Source organism: Plectropomus leopardus, chromosome 12, assembly GCF_008729295.1.
Source record: "Plectropomus leopardus isolate mb chromosome 12, YSFRI_Pleo_2.0, whole genome shotgun sequence".
Classification (NCBI taxonomy): domain Eukaryota; kingdom Metazoa; phylum Chordata; class Actinopteri; order Perciformes; family Serranidae; genus Plectropomus; species Plectropomus leopardus.
The window spans coordinates 2,502,470-2,525,530 of NC_056474.1; the positions used below are offsets into that span (position 1 = coordinate 2,502,470).

At 40.5% G+C, this 23,061-nt stretch overlaps 1 protein-coding gene across 3 annotated transcripts in view; it reads right to left on the reverse strand.

The window, feature by feature from the left end:
- Positions 1-23,061, reverse strand: part of sugt1 (SGT1 homolog, MIS12 kinetochore complex assembly cochaperone) — a 34,174-nt gene that overhangs the window by 6,188 nt on the left and 4,925 nt on the right. For 2 of the 3 annotated variants that reach the window (XM_042497877.1, XM_042497875.1), the window contains exons 7-11: positions 20,911-20,939; positions 20,672-20,697; positions 19,401-19,497; positions 15,657-15,764; positions 751-841 (exon numbers count right to left, since the gene is read on the reverse strand). In XM_042497877.1, the coding sequence (XP_042353811.1) occupies positions 751-841; positions 15,657-15,764; positions 19,401-19,497; positions 20,672-20,697; positions 20,911-20,939 (351 nt within the window). The remainder of the gene's footprint in view (positions 1-750; positions 842-15,656; positions 15,765-19,400; positions 19,498-20,671; positions 20,698-20,910; positions 20,940-23,061) is intronic. The other variant, XM_042497876.1, reaches the window with a different exon arrangement.

Consider the following 23,061-nt stretch of genomic DNA (forward strand, 5'->3'; position numbering starts at 1 on the left):
TTTATCATCTCATCACACCAAGACGTATTAACTGAGTTTTTTTTTTTTTTTTTTTTGGGCTCGCTTTGCGCCCGGATCATCCAACTCAAGACTCTGAAGGATCACATTGTGATTTGATTTCTATATTTTGCGGGATGAAATACGCCCACTGTAATCCCAACAAGAGAGACGGAGAGCGGGGGGAATGTAATCCAGACGCAGATTTACATAAATACAGCTACCAGACGCACAGTCGACATATTCAGGCCAAAGCGTGGACACGCGGCAATGTGATCCCATAAAATCAGATGTCAAATATGGTGTTTGAATGTAACAGTAGTCCGAGTTATAAGCAGGCACTTATAAACAGGCTGAGCTGGTTGCATGGAAAAGATGGTTTGGTTGCCCACTTAACTTTTACTCCCCCCTTCCTCACACTCACACACTCACACACACACACACACACACACACACACTTACATAAGTAATTAATCCTGTCAGTAATGGGAATGTGTGGGCTAAAATACTGAGTCATATTTTTGCTGTCATACCTTTCCCTCTCTCTGTATACTTTCGCCGTCAGACTAATGAAAGACTCTAGCAGAGCTTGACTGCCCACTCATTTTAGTGCCGAACAGACAAACACGGGAGCTCATATTGATCTTTGCAGAGAGAGAAATAAGAAGAGGGAGAAAGAGAGAGATGAGAGCAGAGACAGGAGGACGGTTGAAGCAGGGAGAGAGGGTGTAAATGCAGGAGCTGCGGACTGACTGGGATTGAAGTGTTTGATGTTGGACTCCTGTCCTTCTCCCTCCAGCTTCTCCCATCTGATGGCATCTGTCTTCTTCATCTTGAACTCCACCTGACAGAAGAGACGAAGAAGAAGAAGAAGAAGAAGAAGACGGGAGATAACAATGTTAAACAAAATGTTCTGCTTTGGGGACAAAAATAACACTTTCATTAGAGTGACATGTTAAAAGTACAGGACATCAGATCATTACTGAGGCCAGAGAGGCTGCCTGTTCAGTGCCTACGTCAATTCTGAGTGTGTGTGTGTGTGTGTGTGTGTGCGAGAGAGAGAGAGAGAGAGAGAGAGAGAGACATCAGGGATATGCGGGGGCACAGCTCAATCTCGAACCTCACTGACAGACATACTGCACTAACGAGATGCCTGTCAGCCAGAGGGCCAGTGTGAGAGACGGAGCGGGCGTGGGGGAGGGGAGGGGAGACGGGGGGAGATCCTAATTCCACACAGCAGCATCTGATCCAAATCATTACACCAGGAGAACATGGGAGAGGAGCAAAACAATGAGGGGAGAGAGAGGACATGGACGCACGCTTTTAACTCTGAGCTGCATTGACAGGGCACATACCAGCGAGACACGCGAGCCCCCCCGTCGCCCACCCTGCCGCCCATTAACGGTGTGTGCGTTTGATATGCGCACACGTGAAAGACAGCGCTAGTTATGTCGGTGCAATTAAGGAACATTTCTGCTCTGCTGGGCGATGTGATGATTCATTTATGAAGGTGCCAGAGGAGAAGAGGGAACCAAGACAAGGTTAGAGGAGAGTGAGGGGAGCAGATTGAGGGGAAGAAGGCAGCGTGATCGCTGCTGCCTCCTCCAACGCCGAGGTGATGAGCAAGTGCGAGTGGCAGTACACTGATAGATCGCTTCGGTGTGTGTCAGCGCTTTCTGCCCCACAAAGGGCCTCTCGTGCACAGCGAGGCATCTGTGCAGTGTCCGAAATTAACTTTTTTTGGCTCACCTGCGACGGGCTGTGAAACTAAAAAAAGATCTCTGCTGAGAATACAGGTCACCGCCCAAATAATTCATATTCATCCTTCAAAAGAATGTGTCACCCAACTTTTATGCAAGTTTGATGTTAAGCTGTGAGTTAAAGGGATACGTCACCGATTTCAAACCAGCTTTGTATCAGAACACTGTGGGTAGTATCTGCAGATGAACTGTGGTTTCTCCATCCGCCCAGATATCCCCGACATGTGACATCATTTGTGTCATCTGTTTCTATAGCCGCATTTCCACTGCCTGTTCGAGGCGGGAATATCACGCCATATAACGCATCGCTGTTCTGTATGTAACATCTGATTGTGGAAAGGGGGACAGAGTGGACTTGCCTCTGAGCCAGGAGTAACAGCCCCAAGACCAGTTCAATGTAAAACTACAAAGAGGAATGGCGGCCATAAATGTTCAGAAACTTAAAACAATGACAGGGTTACAACAGCTTAAGACACGTTAGATTTAAGACTTTTTGAGACTTTTTTATGCCACTTGGAATGAAATTTAAGGTCAATTACCGTTTAGGGACAAGATTTCCCCAAACGTTTATTATAACATAACGCGTGACTTTTTTGGTGACGTTCATGCAAGGGGAATTTAACAGATTTTAAAAATCTAAAAAATCTAAAACAAAATAATAAAAGACATTACCTGTTAAATTTGGATTTTACAATGCAACGTCAGAAAAAAAAGAGACTGTTTTAAGACTTTTAAATGATTTATTTAAGACATTTAATTACCAATTAAGACCTAATTTTTAGAATAATTAAATCAATGCTTTTTAGACTTTTTAAGGATCAGCAGGAAGCCTGAATGAGGTCTTGGAGCTCATTCACCTCCGAGCGGAGGACGAGATCAGCTGCCATATAATAGACGTTAAATGATTGTGATTGACACGTTAATGCTGTTATTGTTAAGAGACCCCTGCCGGCACATTATTTGTCACGCCAGAGGCAGACGCTCGGGTCAGGTGCATAACTTTCTGGTAGTTGGTGCTTTTTGACTTCTTAAGTGAAAGTGTCACTTTTCTCTGTTTTCTCTGGTCATGTAGCACCACTTTCCAAAGTATTTGCGTCTTTCTGCTGCAGAGACGGCCTAGTTTTATGTGAGGATCCTCTTTATGTTGGCAAAATACTTCCTAAATCTTAATTCGGACACCCAAACCCTCACAACCTTCCGACATCAGAACTGTCTGACAGTTTGTTACTTTCTGAAATCACTAATCTGACATTTGCACCCACTTCACACTGTGATTAACGAGGTGTGAAGAGGTGAGAAAGGAAGCAGGTCTGAACTGTAAAACTGAGCTCAACACTCACATCCACACTGAAACGTTTCATTTTAACATAAAAATGACCTCTGTGCATACCAGCGTTTTAACAAGGTTTCAGAAATAATCTAGTAATTAGTCGGCCAAGGGTATTCTACGCAATAATTTATTTGTGCTGGCCCGTCGTGATTAGGTACCAAAAACCCAGCTGCCAATGAGACAACAGTACTTACACGACTGGTACCGACTGGACCGAATCATAACGCAGATTTCGCTGTCAGATTGTGCGAGTAGCGAGCGTACATGTGTGCCAGTGACAGTAGGCGGGTTTCCATTAACCCTTAAAACTGCACAAATTGAAATTGTGTATACAAAACACGGCTGATGGAAACACGTCTATTTCATAAAAACATTAACACTTTTGCCTTCCAGTGAAATCGGCGAGCACGTGGCGGAAACGAGTGCTGTTGAGCCTAACTCAACTTCAGCATAACTTCAGTAAGCATACTGTATATACAGGATGTACATGAAAAAAATACTTTCACTTTGAAGTAACTAAATCATCACCGCACATTTGCAAAGGTGCGTCACAGCAGTCCACCCCTGTAGAGTTTGAGACAGGAGGAGTTATTTTGGGTGTCCGGGGTTCTGGAGGTAACACTTGTTCACTGAATTCATTTCATGCAGAGACAATGTTAGGTTACCATCTGCTGGAGCACTTCAAAAGCTTGGATTTGCATGAAACTCTTGGCTGAGTCATCAATATGAAAGATGAGCTACTAGGTTTTCAAAATATCTGGTTCTCTGATGAAAGTTCAAAGGTAAAACCCTGTGTGCACAAAAATGTAAGCAGAGAAGTTTCCATCCAGGTATTAAACACTCTGAGCTACTCAAACGTTAACTCTTCAAAGTTTATTTGTGATTCAATAACTCTTTTCTTTGGCAGAACACGTATGCAGACAGACCTTCTTTCAAATTAGTATTGTTATAGATTATATTGATTTATTTGTTTTGTATGGCTTCATTTGTGTATTTTGGGTTCTACCGTGGCTTGAGTGAACGGGTAATGACTACTGCGCCAAATCCCGGAGAGCAGAGAGCGGTACGAGGTAATGCATACAAGGATCTGTACTTTATATGCAAAAGTTTTTCAAAAACAAAGCACGATGCGAATCAGGGCATCGGAATCCAACATGCAGGAAATTCTCCAATAAACTGCAAACATTTCGCAGGTCTATTCTACAGTTACATACACCACCAGACAAAAAACAAACAAACAAACAAACAAAAGAAAATCTAACCCTGAATGATTGATGTCGGTTCAATTTTTTTTTTAAATTTTGAAATTGATCTTTTTATTTTATATAGCATTAAAAAAAGTCTTAAATCTAACTTGCCATAAGCTTAAGGAACCCTGTATAATACTTTGATTAACATCAGTATCTGTTCATCCAAAAGGGTAAACAAACACACACAAAACTTATCGCATAATAAAAAGACAAAAGATCTGAAGACATCCCACCTGCTGTAATCTGAATTTCAAGCACTGCTACAAAAGCTGTATTAGTTTGAACGCCAATTAGCCGTATTTGTCAGCCATTAGAGCAGGTTGGCAAATCAGCACTTTGATATGCACTGAAGTCTTGAAAGCACCATGAGACCTCTCACAGCGCTCTAAGGAGCCTCTGCACCCACCCTGCAGGTGCATCCGTCAAAGACACAAAAATTATTCAATATGTCAACAGGAGCTGTCTCAACAATCGATTGAAATCAGATAATCAAACACTTAAAGTCACAACTGATGAACAGGGTTTAGTAAATCAGCAGAGAGACACTGATGTAACCTGGGTAATTCAACAACACTATAGGTTTGTGTTACAGGCGTCAGTTTTCATTATTTTAACTTTATTTCTGAGAAAACATGTTTTTTTCCATCTGTCTGTTAGGGCAAATAATCTAAATACTACGTTACCCATAAGCCTCAGTACAATACTGTTATGGTATTTACGGGATACTTCACTGATTTTCAATCAGCTTTGTCTCAACACAATTTGGGTAGTATGTGTAGGTGAACTGAGGTAAACTTCTCTCACTAACAAATGGACCAGGTGAATTAAACAGGTAAAAACACTGAATACGACAGCTTCACGTTACGAATCAGAGGTTTTTACCAAAGCTGTTTTTCAACTTCAACTACAATGTCCTGTAAGTCGAGACACATCCTAAATTCTTAGAAAAGTCCTAAAATCTTAGAAATGTCTTAAAATCCTGTTAACGTCCTGAAATCCTAGAAATGTCCTAAAATCCGAGACGCATCCTAAATTCAGAGAAATGTCTGAAGAAACTGAGAAAAATGCTAAATTCCTAGAAATGTCCTAAAATCCTAAAAACATCATAAAATCCTGTAAATGTCTGAAAGTAAATCCAAGATATGTCCTAAAATCCTGGAAATGTCTTAAAATCCTAGAAAAGACCTAGAAACGTGCATGGGGCTGCTTCTGCCAACTTCAAGGTTGTACTGGCCAACGTCTGAATGATAGCCCCAGAAATAATCATTTATCAAATAACAAATCAAATAATCAAATAATAATGCATGTTTTCAGTATTCAGTCACATTGATTCATGTAGCTTTGTGAGGCGTGTCTGTACTCCAACAACCAAAAAAATGTATTTTTTTGTTGCATTAGGAGTCCAAACACTTCTCAATGGCCTCAAATCATGCCTTCTGGTCCCAACAAAACCTCCTACTTTAACACCGACCACCACAGACAGTCTGATAACAACAGCCAAAGCACAGCAGGACACGTAACGAGCAACATCACTGCGAGAGGACAAGTAAGTAGATTAAGACCTTTGTGCACAAAATTTAAGATTTTCTTGATAAATTTAAGACTTTTCAAGGCCTTAAATTTGAGAACATTAAATTTTAAGGCTGTTTAAGAGTGTTAAGACCCTGCAAGTGCCCAGATTTTGAATCAGTGTTGCAGGTGCCGTTCACTCTCTGTAATGTTTCTGTGGCGTGAAGCGCAGCAGGACTCATGCCACGACTCTGTGTGTAAGTGTGTGTGTGTGTGCATGTGTGTGTATGTGTGTGTGTGTGCGTGTGTGTGCGTGTGTGTGTGTGTGTGCGTGTGTGTGTGTGTGTGTGTGTGTGTGTGTGTGTGCTTGTATGCGTGCTCCTGGGCCATACAACATTAATCTGCTGCCACATCTGTGTTTCCTGGCTTTTAAGGGACATGGCAGGCCAGGCGCCGTGTGTGTGTCTCTCTGTGTGTGTTTCTGTGTGTGTGACAGGCGAAGAGATGCCTCGTAAAGGGATGTGACAGCAGAGGCACATTCAGGGGCCACCACCCACAGGACCCCAGGGGCTGGACTATACAATACTACACTACACACACACAGACACATGTGGACACACACACATGCTATTTACAGAGGGGCACTGGGGTCCCGTGTCGTTTGTCACATGTGTTTGGACCCATCACCCCCACCCCCCGCCATGACTGCCTCGCCCAGCGTCTTCTCCCTCTTTCTCCAGATCCCCGCGGATTTCAAAACAAACTCGGCAAGAAAGACGCATAAATGAAATAAATATAAACATCCTCAGACGTTGACAGGCATGAAAATTAAAGAGCGGAGACGCCACTTTAGCTATTTGCCCAAAAGAGATGAGTTTGGGAGTGAATGAACGGGCGAGCGCGGCTTCAAAATCCCGTGGAGTGTGTTTGCGTGCACGCGTCCGGGTGTGTGTGCGTCAGCCGTCTGTTCTGATCAAACACACTGGTGTGTAATTGGCTCCCCGTTGTCGCGGTGACCCCTGCGGTTGGAATGTCTGTCGTGGTGGAGGACAGGAGGAGGTCGCACTGACGATAATGTGCTACAGACGACACTCACACACACGGCAAATACTTTGTGTAAATGACACAAGTGTGTGGGAAGATTACTGTTCAGCCTCTGTATTTGTGTGTGTAGTGTGTGTGAGTGTGTGTGCGTGCCTGCACACACACGCCCGGCTTAGTCTGCCCCTGCTAAGTTGTCTTTAAAGACAGCGAGGAGATGAAGCGTAAACATTGTGGAGCGAAGAGTGCAGGGCAGCCTATTACAGAGACAGACAGACCGACATTGGTTGGGAATCAACAGCTCCGAGGCAATGCTTTTTTTTTTTTTTTTTTTTTTTTTCCAAACGCTCATTAGGGATGCATGCCAATCTGGAGAAACTTGATTTGCTGATGCCGTTGTTCATTTGAATGTTTTTTCCCCCCAGTGGCTCCTTGGCTTCAGGAAAATGAAACAGCTCCAAAATATTTAAATGAGGCACGCGTTGAGAGAGCTGCTCAGTTGGACGGGTTCTTTCACACTGTCGTGCACGTGTTTACACCCATTTCACCTGTAGAGTTTATAAAGACGTGTTATGTCCTTTTGAACATTTAAACCAGTGATGAAAATCTGGCCCCTGATAAGACCCTCTCCCTCCCCACATAAAGGTGTCAGAGAGCATAAAACAGAACCAAAATAGAGCTTGTTTATCAAAAAGTGCCGGTGGGGGATCGTCCAAAATTCTAGAAATGTCCTAAAATCAGTCCTAAAAACCAAGAATTGTCTTAAAATCCAAGAAACATCCTGATAACCGAAAAATGTCCAATAATCATAGAAACGTCTTAAAATCCTAGAAATGTCCTAAAATTTGAGAAACATCCCAAAATTATGGAAATGTCCTAAAATCTGACAAATGTCTTAAAATCCTAGAAATGTTCTAAAATCAGAGAAACCTCCTAAAATCCAAGAACCATCCTAAAATCCTATCAACATCTTAATACCCAAGAAATATCCTAAAATTCTGAAAAAGTCCTCAGTCCTAGAATCCAAGAAACATCTTAAAATCTGAGAAACATCCCAAAATTATAGAAACGTCCTACAATTTTAGATATATCCTAAAATCATACAAACATCCTGAAATCCTAGAAACGTCCTCAGTGTTTTTAGTGTCCTAAAATTCAGAAAAACATCCTAAAACATCCTAAAATCCTAGAAACATGTACGGGGCTGCTGCGACTGGCCCCAAGCAAAGCAAGTTCAGTATCTGTGATTTAAATGCTGCAATAAGGGCTTCTTATGAGCACAGTTTTATGTGTGTTTGTGTGTATGTGTGTGTATGTGTGTGTGTGTGTGTGTGCATATGTGTGTGTGTGTCTGTGTGGCCATGAGTACCGGAGGAGCCCAGTGGACCAGGGAACAGTCAGGGCTTTGTGGGAGAGGAGGAGGTTTTGAACACTCTCTCTCGTTATCCTAGGTAGAGATGTGTGTGTATGTGTGTGTTTGTGTTTGTGTGTGTTTGTTTGTGTGTAAGGCAGACAGAGAGACAGAAGGTGTGTGTGAGAGGCCACAGAGAGATTGACAAAACAAAGACAAAGAAGATCAATGAGGAAGAAAGAGTAAAAAGCAGACAGAGTGTAGAGGGATATGAGCGGCGGTGTAAGACCGTCGTCAGCTGTGGTCTCTCTAAGACTGAGCCCTTGTTTAAGCTGCAGCCCACGTGCACCGCTGGTATGCAGTGTCTGCTGTTGCCATGGAAAAGTGAGAAAGTGAGTGAGTGCTTTTTGAGAGGGGGCAGTTTCTGTGCAGGTCAGTCTCCGCTCGGCACAGTGTAGCCGGTGGATATAATGCACACAATATAGATGTCAGGTTATGTAACGCTAACTAATCACATTTTTGCCACTGTGGCAGCGTGCAGTGGATATTTTCAGCACCTGTGATCACGCTCTGCCCTCTCGTTCCCCCTGTGGCCTTGCTGTTAAATAAACTTGAAAAAATATGGCCATTGCTCTCAGAGGCTCTGCGGTTTGGCTTGTTCGGGGATGTTTATACCTTGGCATAAACTCTTGTTTTTTATTTTATCTTGTTCATCAATGTCACACGAATATGGATCCAATTTAAATATATTGGGCTGGGTATGGTTGGAGGTTTTTTCTATATTGGTGCTATTTACAGATGTGACAATTCTGAAATTCGGGGCTGATACCGATACCGATGTTTAACCCTTTTGGCCCTGAGGAACTTGGCTCAATTTGGCAATGAGCAACGAGAGGAAATTACCTCAAAAGTTACAAGAAATTAGCAAGAAGTACAAGAAAACCTCTCCTAGTGTTGATTTCACAGCTGAATATTGGACTTACATTCATCAGGTGTCCAAAAACACAACTACAAATGTCTGATAGTCTTGCTCTGAAACTTCCTAATATACGAATAAGTAAATGTTCCAAAACAGGTTCACCAAATCAGCTTAAGAGGTATGTCAATGTCGTGTTCACAACTTATATCCGCTGCCCAAAAACTCAGTAACTGCAGATTTAAATACTGCTTAAACCCAGTGCTTAACATTATTATTGTATTATTTTATTGTATTTTTTTAAATTAACAGTAAAAAGGTCGTGTCACTGAGGCTTTTGCATCAGTATAAACTCACTAGACACTTTTGAAATGACATTTATAAAAGGCAAGAGACATTTTTACTGTATTTGACTACATTTACCTCAGTACTGAGAGAAACACCAGCTTTATAAATACAGTCTTACCTCCGCTCTGCTTGTGTAGGTGGCCTGTGTATATTATCTACGTCTTTTTCATTTCCCATAAAGGTCATTTGTCTCTGACTGGATTAATTACACAACTACTGCTGAAAATCACCATATTACCATTTTATGAGTGATAAACTTTCTCTAACGTGGAAATTAACTTTGGTAGGAGTAAACTTCATGCACTCTGCATTATCGCTGATTTTCCAGACTTGGTGTCCGTCCCTAAAATGTTCAGAAACATTTCCTGAGTGGAGTCGTGTCGAAATTCTCTACATACTCTGTATCACTTTTTACTGCAGTTTAAAAGTCTCTCGCTGTCACAGAGATGAGGAAATACAAAGACGGCTGTTTTACTCCAACTTCCTTGCTTCCCTTTCAAAACAAAAGCCCTCTGACAGAATCCCATCAGTTGCTGATACAAGGCATTTTATTTTGAAACACTTACAGGACCGTGTTGTCGGCAATGCGGGAGCTTGCACGACTTCCTAAACGCGTGGAGTTTGAGCTCATAAATGTGGAAATACAGAACTCATAGCAGCAGGCAGCGACACAGCAACGTTGCAACAACACTACATGTGTGAACACAACACGCATGAAACACAATGCAGTACGGTGAGGCTGAAGTCACGCACACGTGACTCGTGCTGTGTGAAACGGGCCTTACTGCGGTCTGATGGGACTGTCTCTTGCCCCATCTACTCCAGCATTGCCACTTCATGAGCAAAAAGACGCAAGACATAAATATTTCTGAATATAGTGAATGTGTGAATAATGAAAATATCAGTGTGTGAAAGATGCTATTGAAATCCAATCTCTGAAGTGCAGCTTGGAGGACAGTCCCAGGATCAGTCTGGGAACTGAATGCTTGAATGCTGATGCACTGATTTATCGGCTGAACATCGATATTGGCTGATATTCGCCATGCTGGCTGTCATCGGTCTATCGACAAACAGGATGCCATCCACCGATGGCAGTGGCCGATTCTGTGTATGCTGAAAAGCAGATCAGTGACATACCACGTCTCACAAACAATAGAAAATATGTTTGGGACAAAAAGACATCTTTCCCAGAGCACTGTTGGGACAAAAGGACGCAAAAAACTCTGTTTAGAAAAAGTCTCTCTGAAAATGCTACACTGTGATCCATAAATCTGTACTGAAATCGGTACGAGGAGAGCCAGTTAACATTGGCTGTTAGCAGCAGATGGCTGGAACTAACAGCTGACGGAGGTTGCATGGAGTTACATTATGACGCACTCAAGCTCTGTTTGGTAAAAATGAGAATTAGAGGAATGTCAATTATAGTTCTCATAAGAGGTGGGAAAAATGACATAGATGTAATTATATTTGGAGCAACATCGTAACACCAAGTTTCATGTTTTTGTTTTTTAATTAAATAAATTTGATATTACAAATACAAATTTAACTTTTGGCAGCCTTCTAGAACAATAAAATCAACAGTTTAATTGAGTTTAGTTTGTTGTGTTGTGTTGTGGTTTGTTTCTGTATTGGCTTTTGGTTGTGGTTTACACTATGATGCATTCAAGCTCTATTCAGTACAAATGAGTATTAGGTGAGTGTAAATTATAGCAAAGTATTGTGATGTTTTTGGACAACATCTTATCGCCAAGAGTCTTTTAAAAAAAAAAAATTAAATAAATCATTGATTTACAAATAGAAATTAAACTTTTGGAAGTCGACAAGAACAATAAAATCACCTGTTTAATTTAGTTTAGTTTGGTTTAATTTAGTTTGTTTTGCTTTGGTGTTGTGGTTTGTCTTTGTTTTGGGGATTTAGTTTGGTTTGGTTTTTGGTTTGCCTTTTCATTTTATGGTATATACACAGTTGCTGCCAAGACTAGCTCATTTATATGTTTTATCTCTTATAATTGAAAACACAAAAAAAGTTTTTAAAAAAGCATGGTTAATTATCATTTTACTAACTATAAATCACAATTTAATGTGTTTTTGTTGAGTTTCTTATAATAGGACACAGATATTTTGGAAGAAGCTGTGCCCACAAACTGCAACGATCATCAGCATCATCACAACAATAGCTGTTGGGAATACGCAGGAACAAAGCAGAGCTTCACGCTGAACTGTATTGGCAAGAGCGGCGCGATCAATGGCCTAAAAGACGAATCCCTCCTCCTTAACGATTAAAAAAAACAATCAAAACAACTCACACACAAAAAACCTGCCACTTGATCCTCAGGCTGCAACCTGACAGTGGTCGAAACCCTGAATCAGCACACACTCAGCCAGCGCTCTCATTAGCCGACATCCTCTGTAATACACGCTAATTAGTCTATAGTAAAAAGTGCCCTTCCTACTCATTAGGCCCATAATCACCTTAAACAGTGCCGAGGACTACAGCCCTAATACGTGTGTGTGTGTGTGTGTGTGTGTGTGTGTAGGAGTGAGGATTTGTGCATATGTGCGAGTCTCCTGTTCACTGCTCAGATGAACCGCGTTAACGTCTCCACAGGAGCCACACTGCACGCAGCGAGAGTGGATTTTCTCATTTCTACCGCAGCTACAGTGAGCTTTACCAGCATTAAGGAATTATAGGTAGTGACAGCCTACTTTACAGCGCTTTAAATTATTGAGGAGATTAAGATGTTAATCTCAGAGTGGTATAATGATCAGTCACAATTTCAGTGAGCTGCTTAAACTCGCATCGGCGTGGTTTTCTTCTTATCTGACGTTTTACGTTACATTTTTAACAAAGACACAAAAATAATCAAGTATTACTTTGCCTGAATACACAAAGATATTAACACGTCGTTCGATGCTCTACTGCAAAACTGCAGTCCACAGATCTGAAGCGCAGTCAGAAGACCCCTCATTCCTCCAGTGTGACATTACTTCATCATATTCTCTTTATAGGGGCATAAAAAATGTTCCTGACATGTTTAATAGTCTGCTTCTTTATTGTTGAGAGTAAGTACTGGGACGGCGAGGCTACAGTCGTTCACTGATCCTGAGTGAAAAAATTCCACGACTTCTCATCGACTTTCAAAAACTTAGTTTGAGTACTTCCGTGACCCAAAAAAATGTTGTTTCTTCCTTGTTTGTTTATGTTTTTCACTTCAGAAAAGTGGTAAACAGTTTTATATTCCTCTACAGCTGCGCGCGGTGGAGAAAAACATCTGAAAACCTCCACTTCTTACTACTGTATGAAACAGGTTATGCAGAATAATCTGGAAAATGACCCATTTGTTAAGCTCCTTGTTATTTCGTGACTCCCGCAGAGGAAAAAACACATTCCCCTGACTCTCCTTTGACTTAAATAAACCTCCGAAAAATCGGATATTCCAGAAATTAAATGTCTGTGACCAACTGTATTCTTGCAACTTCTTCATCTGCTTAGTTTGAGGCCGTTTTATTATTTTCAGTTACAGCGTGTTGGTCAGTCGAGGTCACCGTAAGAGTGCATCTCTCCTTGTTTTATATAATAATTTAATGTTTTATGGTACACTTTCCCTATCGAAATAAAATTGCACTACATTACATTCATATGTCTTTAAGTGTACGATGGACTATTAAATGCAACTTGTGTTGTTGAAAACATGCAGGTCTGACATACACTCAGGTTCCTCCAGCTTAAAGCGAGACAGATTTCAGACCTTTTTAATGCCACTCGGAATTAAAACCAATTTTCTAATGACCAAAATTGAAAATTTTGTTTTTCCCAAATGTTTATGCAAAATAAATCATTACTTTACTTTTTTTGTCCACTGAAAATACAGATACTTGTATGATAATGTAATTTGTTCATTGTAGTTCCACTTCCACAATGTTTTTTCCAGCGTTTGACGTAGATAATATATTGGGTTTATGGACAGAAGAGAGAAATATTTAGCTGGTTTTCTGGGCGATTTTGAGTTTCTCAATCTCATTTCCACAATCTGGATTCTCATCATTATGAGATTAAGAAAAGGAATTTATGAAATCATTAAAAAAAAGATAATGATGTTGCCAATTATTTACTATTTGTACAATGCAATGTCAGAAAAAAATAATAAAAATCCAACTTTCCTTGTCTGAGCAATTTTTAAGACTTCTTTAGATCAAATTTAATTCAGTTTAATACCTATCATGGCCCTAATTTAAGATGAATTAATTCAGTGCCTTTAACAGACTTATTAAGGATCCACGGGGCCCGTGCACACGCCTGTGTCTCTGGTTCACAAGCACGTCATCTGTCACGTTAAAATGTCTGTTAAACCGGTCAAAAATACTCATATAACATGTATGCCAGAATGTAAAATATGCAAAGCTGCTAATGTTAAAATTAGGAATGGACATGAATACTTAAGTGCTTAACGTAGACGTCAGTTAAGAGTAATCGCTACCAAATCTCATACCATGACTTTTCTTTCTTTCTTTTTTTTTTCCCGTTTACATGGATAAAATCTTGTTTCATTTTAGAGGACCATGCAACACGCTGCCTCGTTTACCGGCTGTCGCTCTCTGCCGGTTTATTATGAGACACCATGAGACGACTGCTGCAGGAGTTTGAGAACAGTTGGTGAGAGCGCGCCCACACACACACACACACACACACACACACACACACACACACACACACACACACACACACACACAAACACACATACACATACAAACAGGCTAATTTTATATGTGAGAAAATATTCCACCGTTACTCTGAATATGACAATATTTTGAGTTTGATACGAGTCATGTAAACAGCACATTCTGTCTGAATTATGCAAATTAGGCCTTTTTCCAAATTTAGCATTTCCCATTTAAGACGTGGGATATGTATATATCTGTATATATGTAGTATTTGGGTTTTGATAGCATTATTTGGACATCTTTACAGCACATTTGGAATATGCGTCTCAGTTGGTGTTTGTATCACAGTTTGCGACACGCGGCCTCTTGTCCGTTTACGCTCTGCTCTTTGCGTTAAAATGGATTTGTTATATACAAAACAACAGTTTGCGAGGCTTTAGAGTTGAGATGGCAAAAGAAAAGCAAATATTTCCAGTCAGAGGAAGAAACACAGCTACTTTTAAACGTTATGAAAGACTTGAAAACAGCAGGTTTTTTGATATGTGCAAAAATCAAAACAGTGAAAACGGTGACCTGCTCAAGAAGGTGATACACATCAAAGACGGAGGCCGCTGTGTGTGATCTCACGGTCGAAAAAGTCGGCCAGCAGGAGGAGAGTTTGATAATAATCTTATTTTGACGCATGAAGGAAAATAACAAACTGCACCAGCTGTTCCACTTTTCTATACGTTGACGTGATGAACGTCACGTTTGGGCACGTTAATTGAAGTACGCACAGGCTGCATGTAAACAGGAATATTAGTGGAATATTCATTTTCATTATGCATGTAAACAGCTTAATAATAAAGAAATATTGTGTTTTCAGAATAAGGACAAAGAGCTGAATATTTTGTGCATGCAAATGACATCAGTGAGGGATAATTAACAGGTTTAACACACCGTTGAAAGCTTTTGGTGTCAGTGTGAGTTTCCACGGACAGCTTGGTGTCGGGACAGCTGCTCGGAGACAAATTTAGCTGATTTTTCTGATATTAACTTTGAATAAATGGACTGAAGTCTGCTTGTTCAATGAATAAATTTCAAACTGCACTTGTTTTTACGATGTTGGCTACTTTTTTCTTTTTTTCTTTGTATGACTTGGGACATCACACTTGGACTATAATAGTTTGGGATAAATTAGGGGTAAAATAGAGTGTGCTAGGTGGGTTTCTGGGGGTTTTGGGGGTAATGTTTATGTATTTGTATGTTATGTATGAGGAATGGTTACTAGTCTGCTAGCAACTAAGGGGGTGCCAATTTCACAAACAAAAACAAATAATTTTTAGCACCACATTTGATTTTTTAGACAAAAAAATTAATAGTAAGTTAATGTGAGTATATGAATGTGGAAATAACTTAAAATGCTAAATGTTAAAATCCTAAAAAGTGGACTCTGTTGATTTTAATGCATCAAAAACACAGTAACTGGACTAGCAGAGGTCGAGTGTGATACCTTGGTGCTGAGGATCTTGAAGTTGCTCTGTTCGGGGATGATGGCGTGCAGGAGGTGCAGGTCGAGGTTGTGGTTGTCTCCTGATGCCAGCTGTATCGTAGCAGCGAGCTAAAGGGACCACAGACGCCAGACGTTAGACATGACCCCTCATTGGTTTCTATTAAATTAACCCTTTCAGGCCTGAGCTCACTGGCTTGATGTCTTTCAGAATAAGAATCGGGTTTATTTGTAACTTTTCTAAAACAGACTAAGCATATATGGGAGTGAAATATACTGATTGAAATATAAGTGACACATTGAAAAAAGAAAACAAAAACTTAGAAAACTTGGGTTCGTTCAGAGCAATAAGCAACTTCAGCAGAAATGACACAAAAAATTGTTAAAAAAAGTGAAGTTACAAGAAAATGACCTTGAAATTGAGAAAAAGAAAAAGAAATGACATGGAAATAAGTGTTTAAATGTGGTAATTTTGTAAAAATAATTTTAAATATATAATTCTAATAACTGTAAACAATTTTTTTTGTCATTTTTCCCCATCGTCTTTAAAAATATTTTTCAAAACCTACTTATTTCATGTAATTACTGGGACACTTCTTACAAAGCTGCTCATTACCTTTTCCCCTATGTTTCCAAAAGAAAAACACATTGAAAAAAAACCCACATAAAATCTTCAAAAACTTAGTTGGTTTAGTCAGAGCAATAAGCACTTTCAGCAGAAAGGAGACACAAATTAGCAAAAAAACAAAAGTACAAGAAAACTGTCTTCAAATTAAGAGAAAGAAAATGAAATGACTTGAGAAGATGCTACAAACAATAATAATTCTGTAAAAGAATTTTAAATTTATAATTTTAATAATTTTACACATAGTTTTTGGGACATTTTTCTCTAGCTTCTACTAACTGTTTTGCAATTAGTGGACCACTCCTTGTGGAATTGCTCATTACCTTTTTTCCCTTGTTTTCAAAGGAAAGCAGACCAATTTGCTCCGATTTTGAAGGTTTAAATACTTGTAAACGTGTTTGAATGCTGCACAATAAAGGTGAAGTCCAGGTTTCAAAGGGTTAAGCAGGAGGCAACTTGAAAAACAAACAAAAATGTTGAGTCTAATTCAAGGTAGCGCCATAATTATGATGTGAATCATCCTTCCAGGCTAAATAATAAAGTAACAATCCCTGTGCTGAAACTGTATCGTCAATATTTTAATTTTGCTTAACCGCAGCCTTTGGAAAACACACCAAACAAAGAGGAAGATAAGAAGCGAGGGGGGGGCGGAGGTGTCAGCCTGTCCGTGAGAATAATCATCTGATGCGGCTGTTTTGTCGGCCAGGAGTATCCTCGCCCTGTCCCCTCCGGCCACAGAGTGACCAGTGATGAGGGGGGTCAGACAGCTCCTAACAGCCTGTCACTCACTGGGACTCGGTGGGCGTGCGGCTTGTTGGTTTAGAGGGACATGGACTCGGCTGTGGCCCAAATCCTCTCACTCCTTACACACTTGTCACTTGGCAAATGCTGCCATCATATTAAAGAAAGCACGTTCTTGGGTCCAGGTATTCGCTCACTCCCCCAAATTACAAATTATATTATTTGTCTGGCAAGGTGACATGAAACTGCAGTTTCTTGGTTGAGATAAAAACAATCAGATGTGTGCTTTTTCGTGTTTGTGAAGCGGTGCCCATTTACCAATAAAAAGCATTTATAAAAACGGCGAGTGCTTTAGATAAGGACTTGCTATCGAAGCTGTTCTGAATCGATGTCCTCTCAATATCGCCTGAAATAGCAGTTTATTTATATTTCACGACGCTCTTAAAACTCTGGAAAATCCAGCATGTTAACCATCTGTGTGGACCTAAAAAGATGCTGAATTCATCCCCCTCTCTCATGGAAATCAGCTGTAACCTGGTTTTATAAAGGCAGGAAACCCAATAATGTAGGTGACAGCCTGCTTTGTCCATGTTTTTTTTCTTCTTGTGTCATGTTTGACGTTATGGATTGACTGTGGTGATTTTTAAAGATAACATTTTTTTCATTAACAGTTTAAGGCAATATTTTTTTTCCTTAAACTTTGTTGGCATTTTTTTTATTTTGTTGTGCAATTTTTTTTAAAAAAAGGGCAATTCTTTTTCTTTCTTTTACGCATTTTTTCTGGCAGTTTTTGGGGCTTTTTTCTTCTCTAAAAGTTTTGGGCAATTCCCAAAAATAAGAAAAAAAATGCAATTTTTTTGATTTGAAGTTTTTTGCCAAATTTTAATGAAAATGTTTGGCTGTTTGTTTTTCTTCAATAATCACAAAAAATACACAATTTATCAAAGCAATAAACTGTAAAAACAGGAACTATCATTGGATTTTTACATTTCCAACAATCTTTAAACACATTGTGTGTTTTTACACTGGTTTGTGAAACAAAATTCCATGACTTTTCCAAAACTTTCAGGGTATATTTAATTTTCCAAAACCTTTCCAGGCCCAAAGAAATTCATTTTTGCAAATCCCGTGACATTTCAAACACCTGACTTTACACATTACCTGACTGTGCATTTAACGTGCATTAGACCCATTTTAATGAGTCATCTGTCACTTTGTTAAAGGCTTCAGCCTCATGCACTCGCATGAATGTGACCTCATGAAATTTTAAGTCGTAACGTCACAAAAAATGGTCGCATGTGCGCCCACTTTGATCCCAGTCTGGATCTCTGTTTTTGTGCAGTGGGGAAGGGGCTTTTGAGTGGACACAATGTCAGACTGAAGATGGACACAGAGTGCAACAGGACGATAATTCTGTCTGCATTCAGGCAAGAGAAGCTCTAAAAACTGCCCACATGAGAAATAACTCGACTGTTATCATCTCAACATCACTTCTGTTTCTCTTCTTTTTTTTTTTTTGCGGAGGAACAACTTCAACTTGTAATCGTTTGCAATTCAACACCTACCACTTCTCTAAAAGTGGACTTTCTGATTTGGGACCAAATGTATGCACGAAGTAGTTCATCGGGGATAAAAGCTTAGAAAGTTAGCTCAAGTAGCTTTTGGGCAATTGCACAAAACTATCAAAGCCTCAATATTCATTTCCAGTTGCGCTGTCTGAAGGTATACAGCTGCTGCGCGCTCAGTCACCAGGGGAAAAGAGCTGGAACCACTGCCTTTTATCTCTAATTTCTTTTGTATATACTGACCTAGTAAAAAATATATGAACTTATCTGTACTTCACACCACAGAGCGAGCTTAACAAGTGACTGCGTGATTCGGAGCAAGCGAACTATTTCTTTTGAAATGTGGTAAACTCAGTTTGTTATTCTATTAGGAAAGACAAAGCCGCTCCCTGGGGTGCCCTGCAGTTACCCCTCTGAGAGAGGGAAGGAGAAGTGGAAAGAAGCAAAGGAAAAGAGAAAAAGAGAAAGAAAGAGGGTTGTCCCCCGAGGGCTCTGCAGCTGATCCGAGATCAGTTATGCCTTCTATCTACAGACAATTAGGAGGTTGGAGAAGCTGGGGAGGGTAAATTGTTCTTAGATCTGTACTTTGGGGGCAATGTTAACAAGGCACCACTGGAGGCATAGTTGGGTCCATGGGGATTGTGCGTGCATGTGTGTGTGTGTGTGTGTGTGTGTGTGTGTGTGTGTGTGTGTGAGACCCATCTAATGGGCCCCCCTGAGGAAACACCCAAAAGCGAACCCATCTCTGTTCCACACACACACACAAACGCAGACTCTCTTCACTTCAATGCAGCACTTAAGTGTGTGTGTTTATACCTCTTTTTCCATGAAGTTGACACACACACCATCCTTGGGTACATTTTTTGCCATGACTGTGACGATGACTTGAGACTCTGTTTGGTACCAGTCATGTCTGCAAGAAACAAACACAGAAATGTGATAAACAAGTCTGAAGATGTTTTCTTTTGTCCACCACACATTTTTACAGAATTTCCAAAACATTTAAATAACTTTATTTTAAATTTAGAAAGAGTAAGACTATACAGCGATTCAGCCTATGGTTCATTATAGCCCTTCTTACATAAAGATTGCACTATAGGGCCGCCATGAGGTCCCTTCTTCATGCCTTGTTTGCATTTTCACACAGATTGGCAGCATCAGGCCGTTCCATGGTGTGATTTTAGACAGCATGCCGGCAGCATGGAACCAAATGTGGTGTGACATTTTACACAACAGCATTAACCTCTCGTGTGACACTTGGCAGGTTTCCATTACTCCTTGAATTGCGCAAATTGAAATTTGAATATAAAATACACCTTATGGAAACATGTCAGTTTCGCATTGATATTCACATGAACTAGTATTTCAGGTGATTCAAAAAAGTAATAATTTGCACTTAAAGCAATAAACTGCACTTTTTTGGCTTTTATGGGTCACGTGATGCTATGGCTGTGTGCTTGTTTGTATGAACTGGTTCCTTCATGATGCAGCAGGCGCTACATGAGGTGTTATTACATCGCATAACTCCACAAATCCACAATTCCTCGGTGAAATCGTGGACTATCACCTCCAAGAAATCCATCATACTTGGCCGCTCCCATGTACTTGATGTCACACCAAAGTTTACAAAGGTACAGGTCGCAGAGTGTAGCTTGTACTAAACCTATAAGATTGCAAAAATTACAGTCTGCCGAAATATTTAATCTCTAGTAAGAAATACAAGTGGCTGTTAGAATTGCTTTATTCACCAGGCAAAAAACCCCAAAACAGAAGTGATCTACTGAGTGGCTGGTAGATTAACGAATCCACCAGCCACAGTGGCAGGTGGATGAAAAAAATGAATTTCCAAACCTGCCGTAGGAACCCTGCATTTCTATAATGAATACATAAACCTCATGGGATCTAAAACTTCAAATAATAAGAAGCATCATTAACATGTTTCGTATGCATTCAATGTATTCACAGTTATACGGAACGGGACTGCTTTGACACACTGAGGCTTCGTTAATCATTATTCTGCTATAATAAATAAAATAAACATTAAAAACAGATGCCTAGATAAGGCGTGTTTACATTTCTGCACTTACTTCACAGTTGTAGCCGCTGGTGTCTGCTGGGTCATTCAGCCCCCGGGACGAGATGACAATTAGAGAGGGAGATGTGGTGATGAGGCAGAAGGATGAAACAAAAATCAGGAAAAAACCCAAAACAGAACAACAACAAAATAAGCTTAGTAAAGCTTTGAAAGAGGAGCACACACAAGGCTGATGGTCTCTGCTGATGCTGAGAGCAACAATGCCCCCAGCTGGCCGTGCGGAGAACTCACCCTGTTGCCGCCGTCGGTCTGCGTCTGATCTGGAAAGAGAGGAGAGAAATTTAAGCGAGCGGCAGGTTGAAACATTAAATACACCCTGCTTAAGCTGCCCGAATCGATCTCTAGTCTTTAGGTTGACGGCAAAGCTATAAGAACTTTACACATATTTGTCTGCAGAGAAATGACAGCAGACAGACACACAGACGCTCTCCCGTCCTCCACCAGTTTGTTTACTGGTCCATCCACGCCCATTAAAAGCCCTGTGAGCCCAAACAAGCCTGATCACCGTTTACCAGCATGCTATCATACATTATTCACTGACTTCATTACGGAGAGAGAGAGCGCGCGGAGAGGGAAGAGAGATGACGGGAGGCGTGTTAATGTTGTCTTAATGAGGTCGCGTTTGAAATGGTGAGGAGGGGTGTGTGTGGAGAAAAAGACTGTGTGTCAGAGTTTGTGTACTTTTAAACAAGCAGGGTGCCACATGTGATGGGACCAGGTGCTGTGTGTGTGTGTGTGTGTGTGTGTGTGTGTGTGTGTGTGTGTGTGTGTGTGTGCATGTGTGTGGTAAACACACTGTCACCGGAAGAAACAACCGCTGCTGGTGTGAGCAAGCGCAAGTAGGGTACTTTCAAGTTTTAGTGTGTGTGTGTGTTTGTGTGTGCGTATGTGTGCGCACGCCGTCTGTGAGCGAGCCTACGAAGGAGCTGGGTCTCATCGGGAGCTTTCAAACATCAGTAGCGTTAACTCTGATGAATCATACCGCTCCCGGGAGTACGTGTGCATGCGGGTGTGAAGCGTGTTTGTCAAAACTCATGCTCTTGTTTACTTGAGATGATCCAGAGGGCCCCGGCATCACCAGAAAACAGAAACACACCACCCAGACATGGCATGCATCTTTTATTGGACCGAGCGGCTCAGCCTAAACACTCGCGCTGTGGATTCATGGATGTGCGCGAGCTCATTTGTTTGATCAGATGGCCTCATCAGCTCCCTGACTGAGCCATTTAGCTTAGTGTTTGATAGCAGCGCGGAAATCGCATATCGAAGATGGAGGGCAACTGGTCATAGATATAGAAGTCTGAAAGTGTTTTTTTAAATGTATTTATACAACACCCCGAGGCAATACTGTGTACCAATAGTTAACAGTTTTGAACCTTTTCAGTAAATTAAAATAATTAAAGGTAGGTCTGGGTGATGTGAGTTTAAAATGTTATTGCGATATTTTCAGGCTGTATTGCAGTATCTAATATATATTGCGACATTTTTAAATGCTCAAAAATTAAAGTTAAAAACACAACTGTTATAATAACATTTGACAAAATATGGTGATGAGGAAGTTAAGTAAAGTACTTTTATACTGGAATTTTAAAAAGTATTGTTATAATTAAATAAATCAAAGCGGGACATATGGTGCTTTTACTCTGAAGGCTGGCTAGTCTCAGGCAGGAAATGTTAATGTTTTTGTTGTACACTTGAAGCTTCAGTTCAACATGTTAGCGTTAGCAGACAGTTAAACAGACGCTGCGGCGCCTTTAAGGATTCATTCACTGTGAGCGGACAACAAACAACAGCTCTGCAGTTCATAAATTAATAATATTTGCAAGTCACAGTGGTGATGTAACTAAATAGTCACGATCCGAGCTCTGCAGAAACGAACGCACGCCTCACCTGCTCACACTACGACCCAATGAGTTAGACTGCTACCGCAGAGCAGTTTAACATGATGATTAATTCTCTGTAAGCTGGAAACAAACTAACAGCTCCAGTTCAAATATTAATAGTATCTGCAGATCGCAGTAGTGCCCATAGTCGCAAAATGTGACTAAATAGTCACAATCTGGAGCTCTGCAAAAGCCCTGCTGTGTGTGTCTGTGAGAGGCAGAGAGCCACAGGAGACAGCGAGATAACCAAAATGCCGGTGGCTCCTAAAAATAACATCACAATTTATGCTCAGTGTTCACAATAGTCATTTTATATATTGCACATGGAACAAGTCGCAATACCTCGAGCGTATTAAATATATCGTCCATGAGATTATACACTACAGAAAATATACTTATTATATTAAATTAAATTTCTGCCAATATATCCGCCTAAACCCGAAACACCGGACCTTTAAAGTCTGTTTAATGTCCAAGACCAACAACAGCTTTCAATACT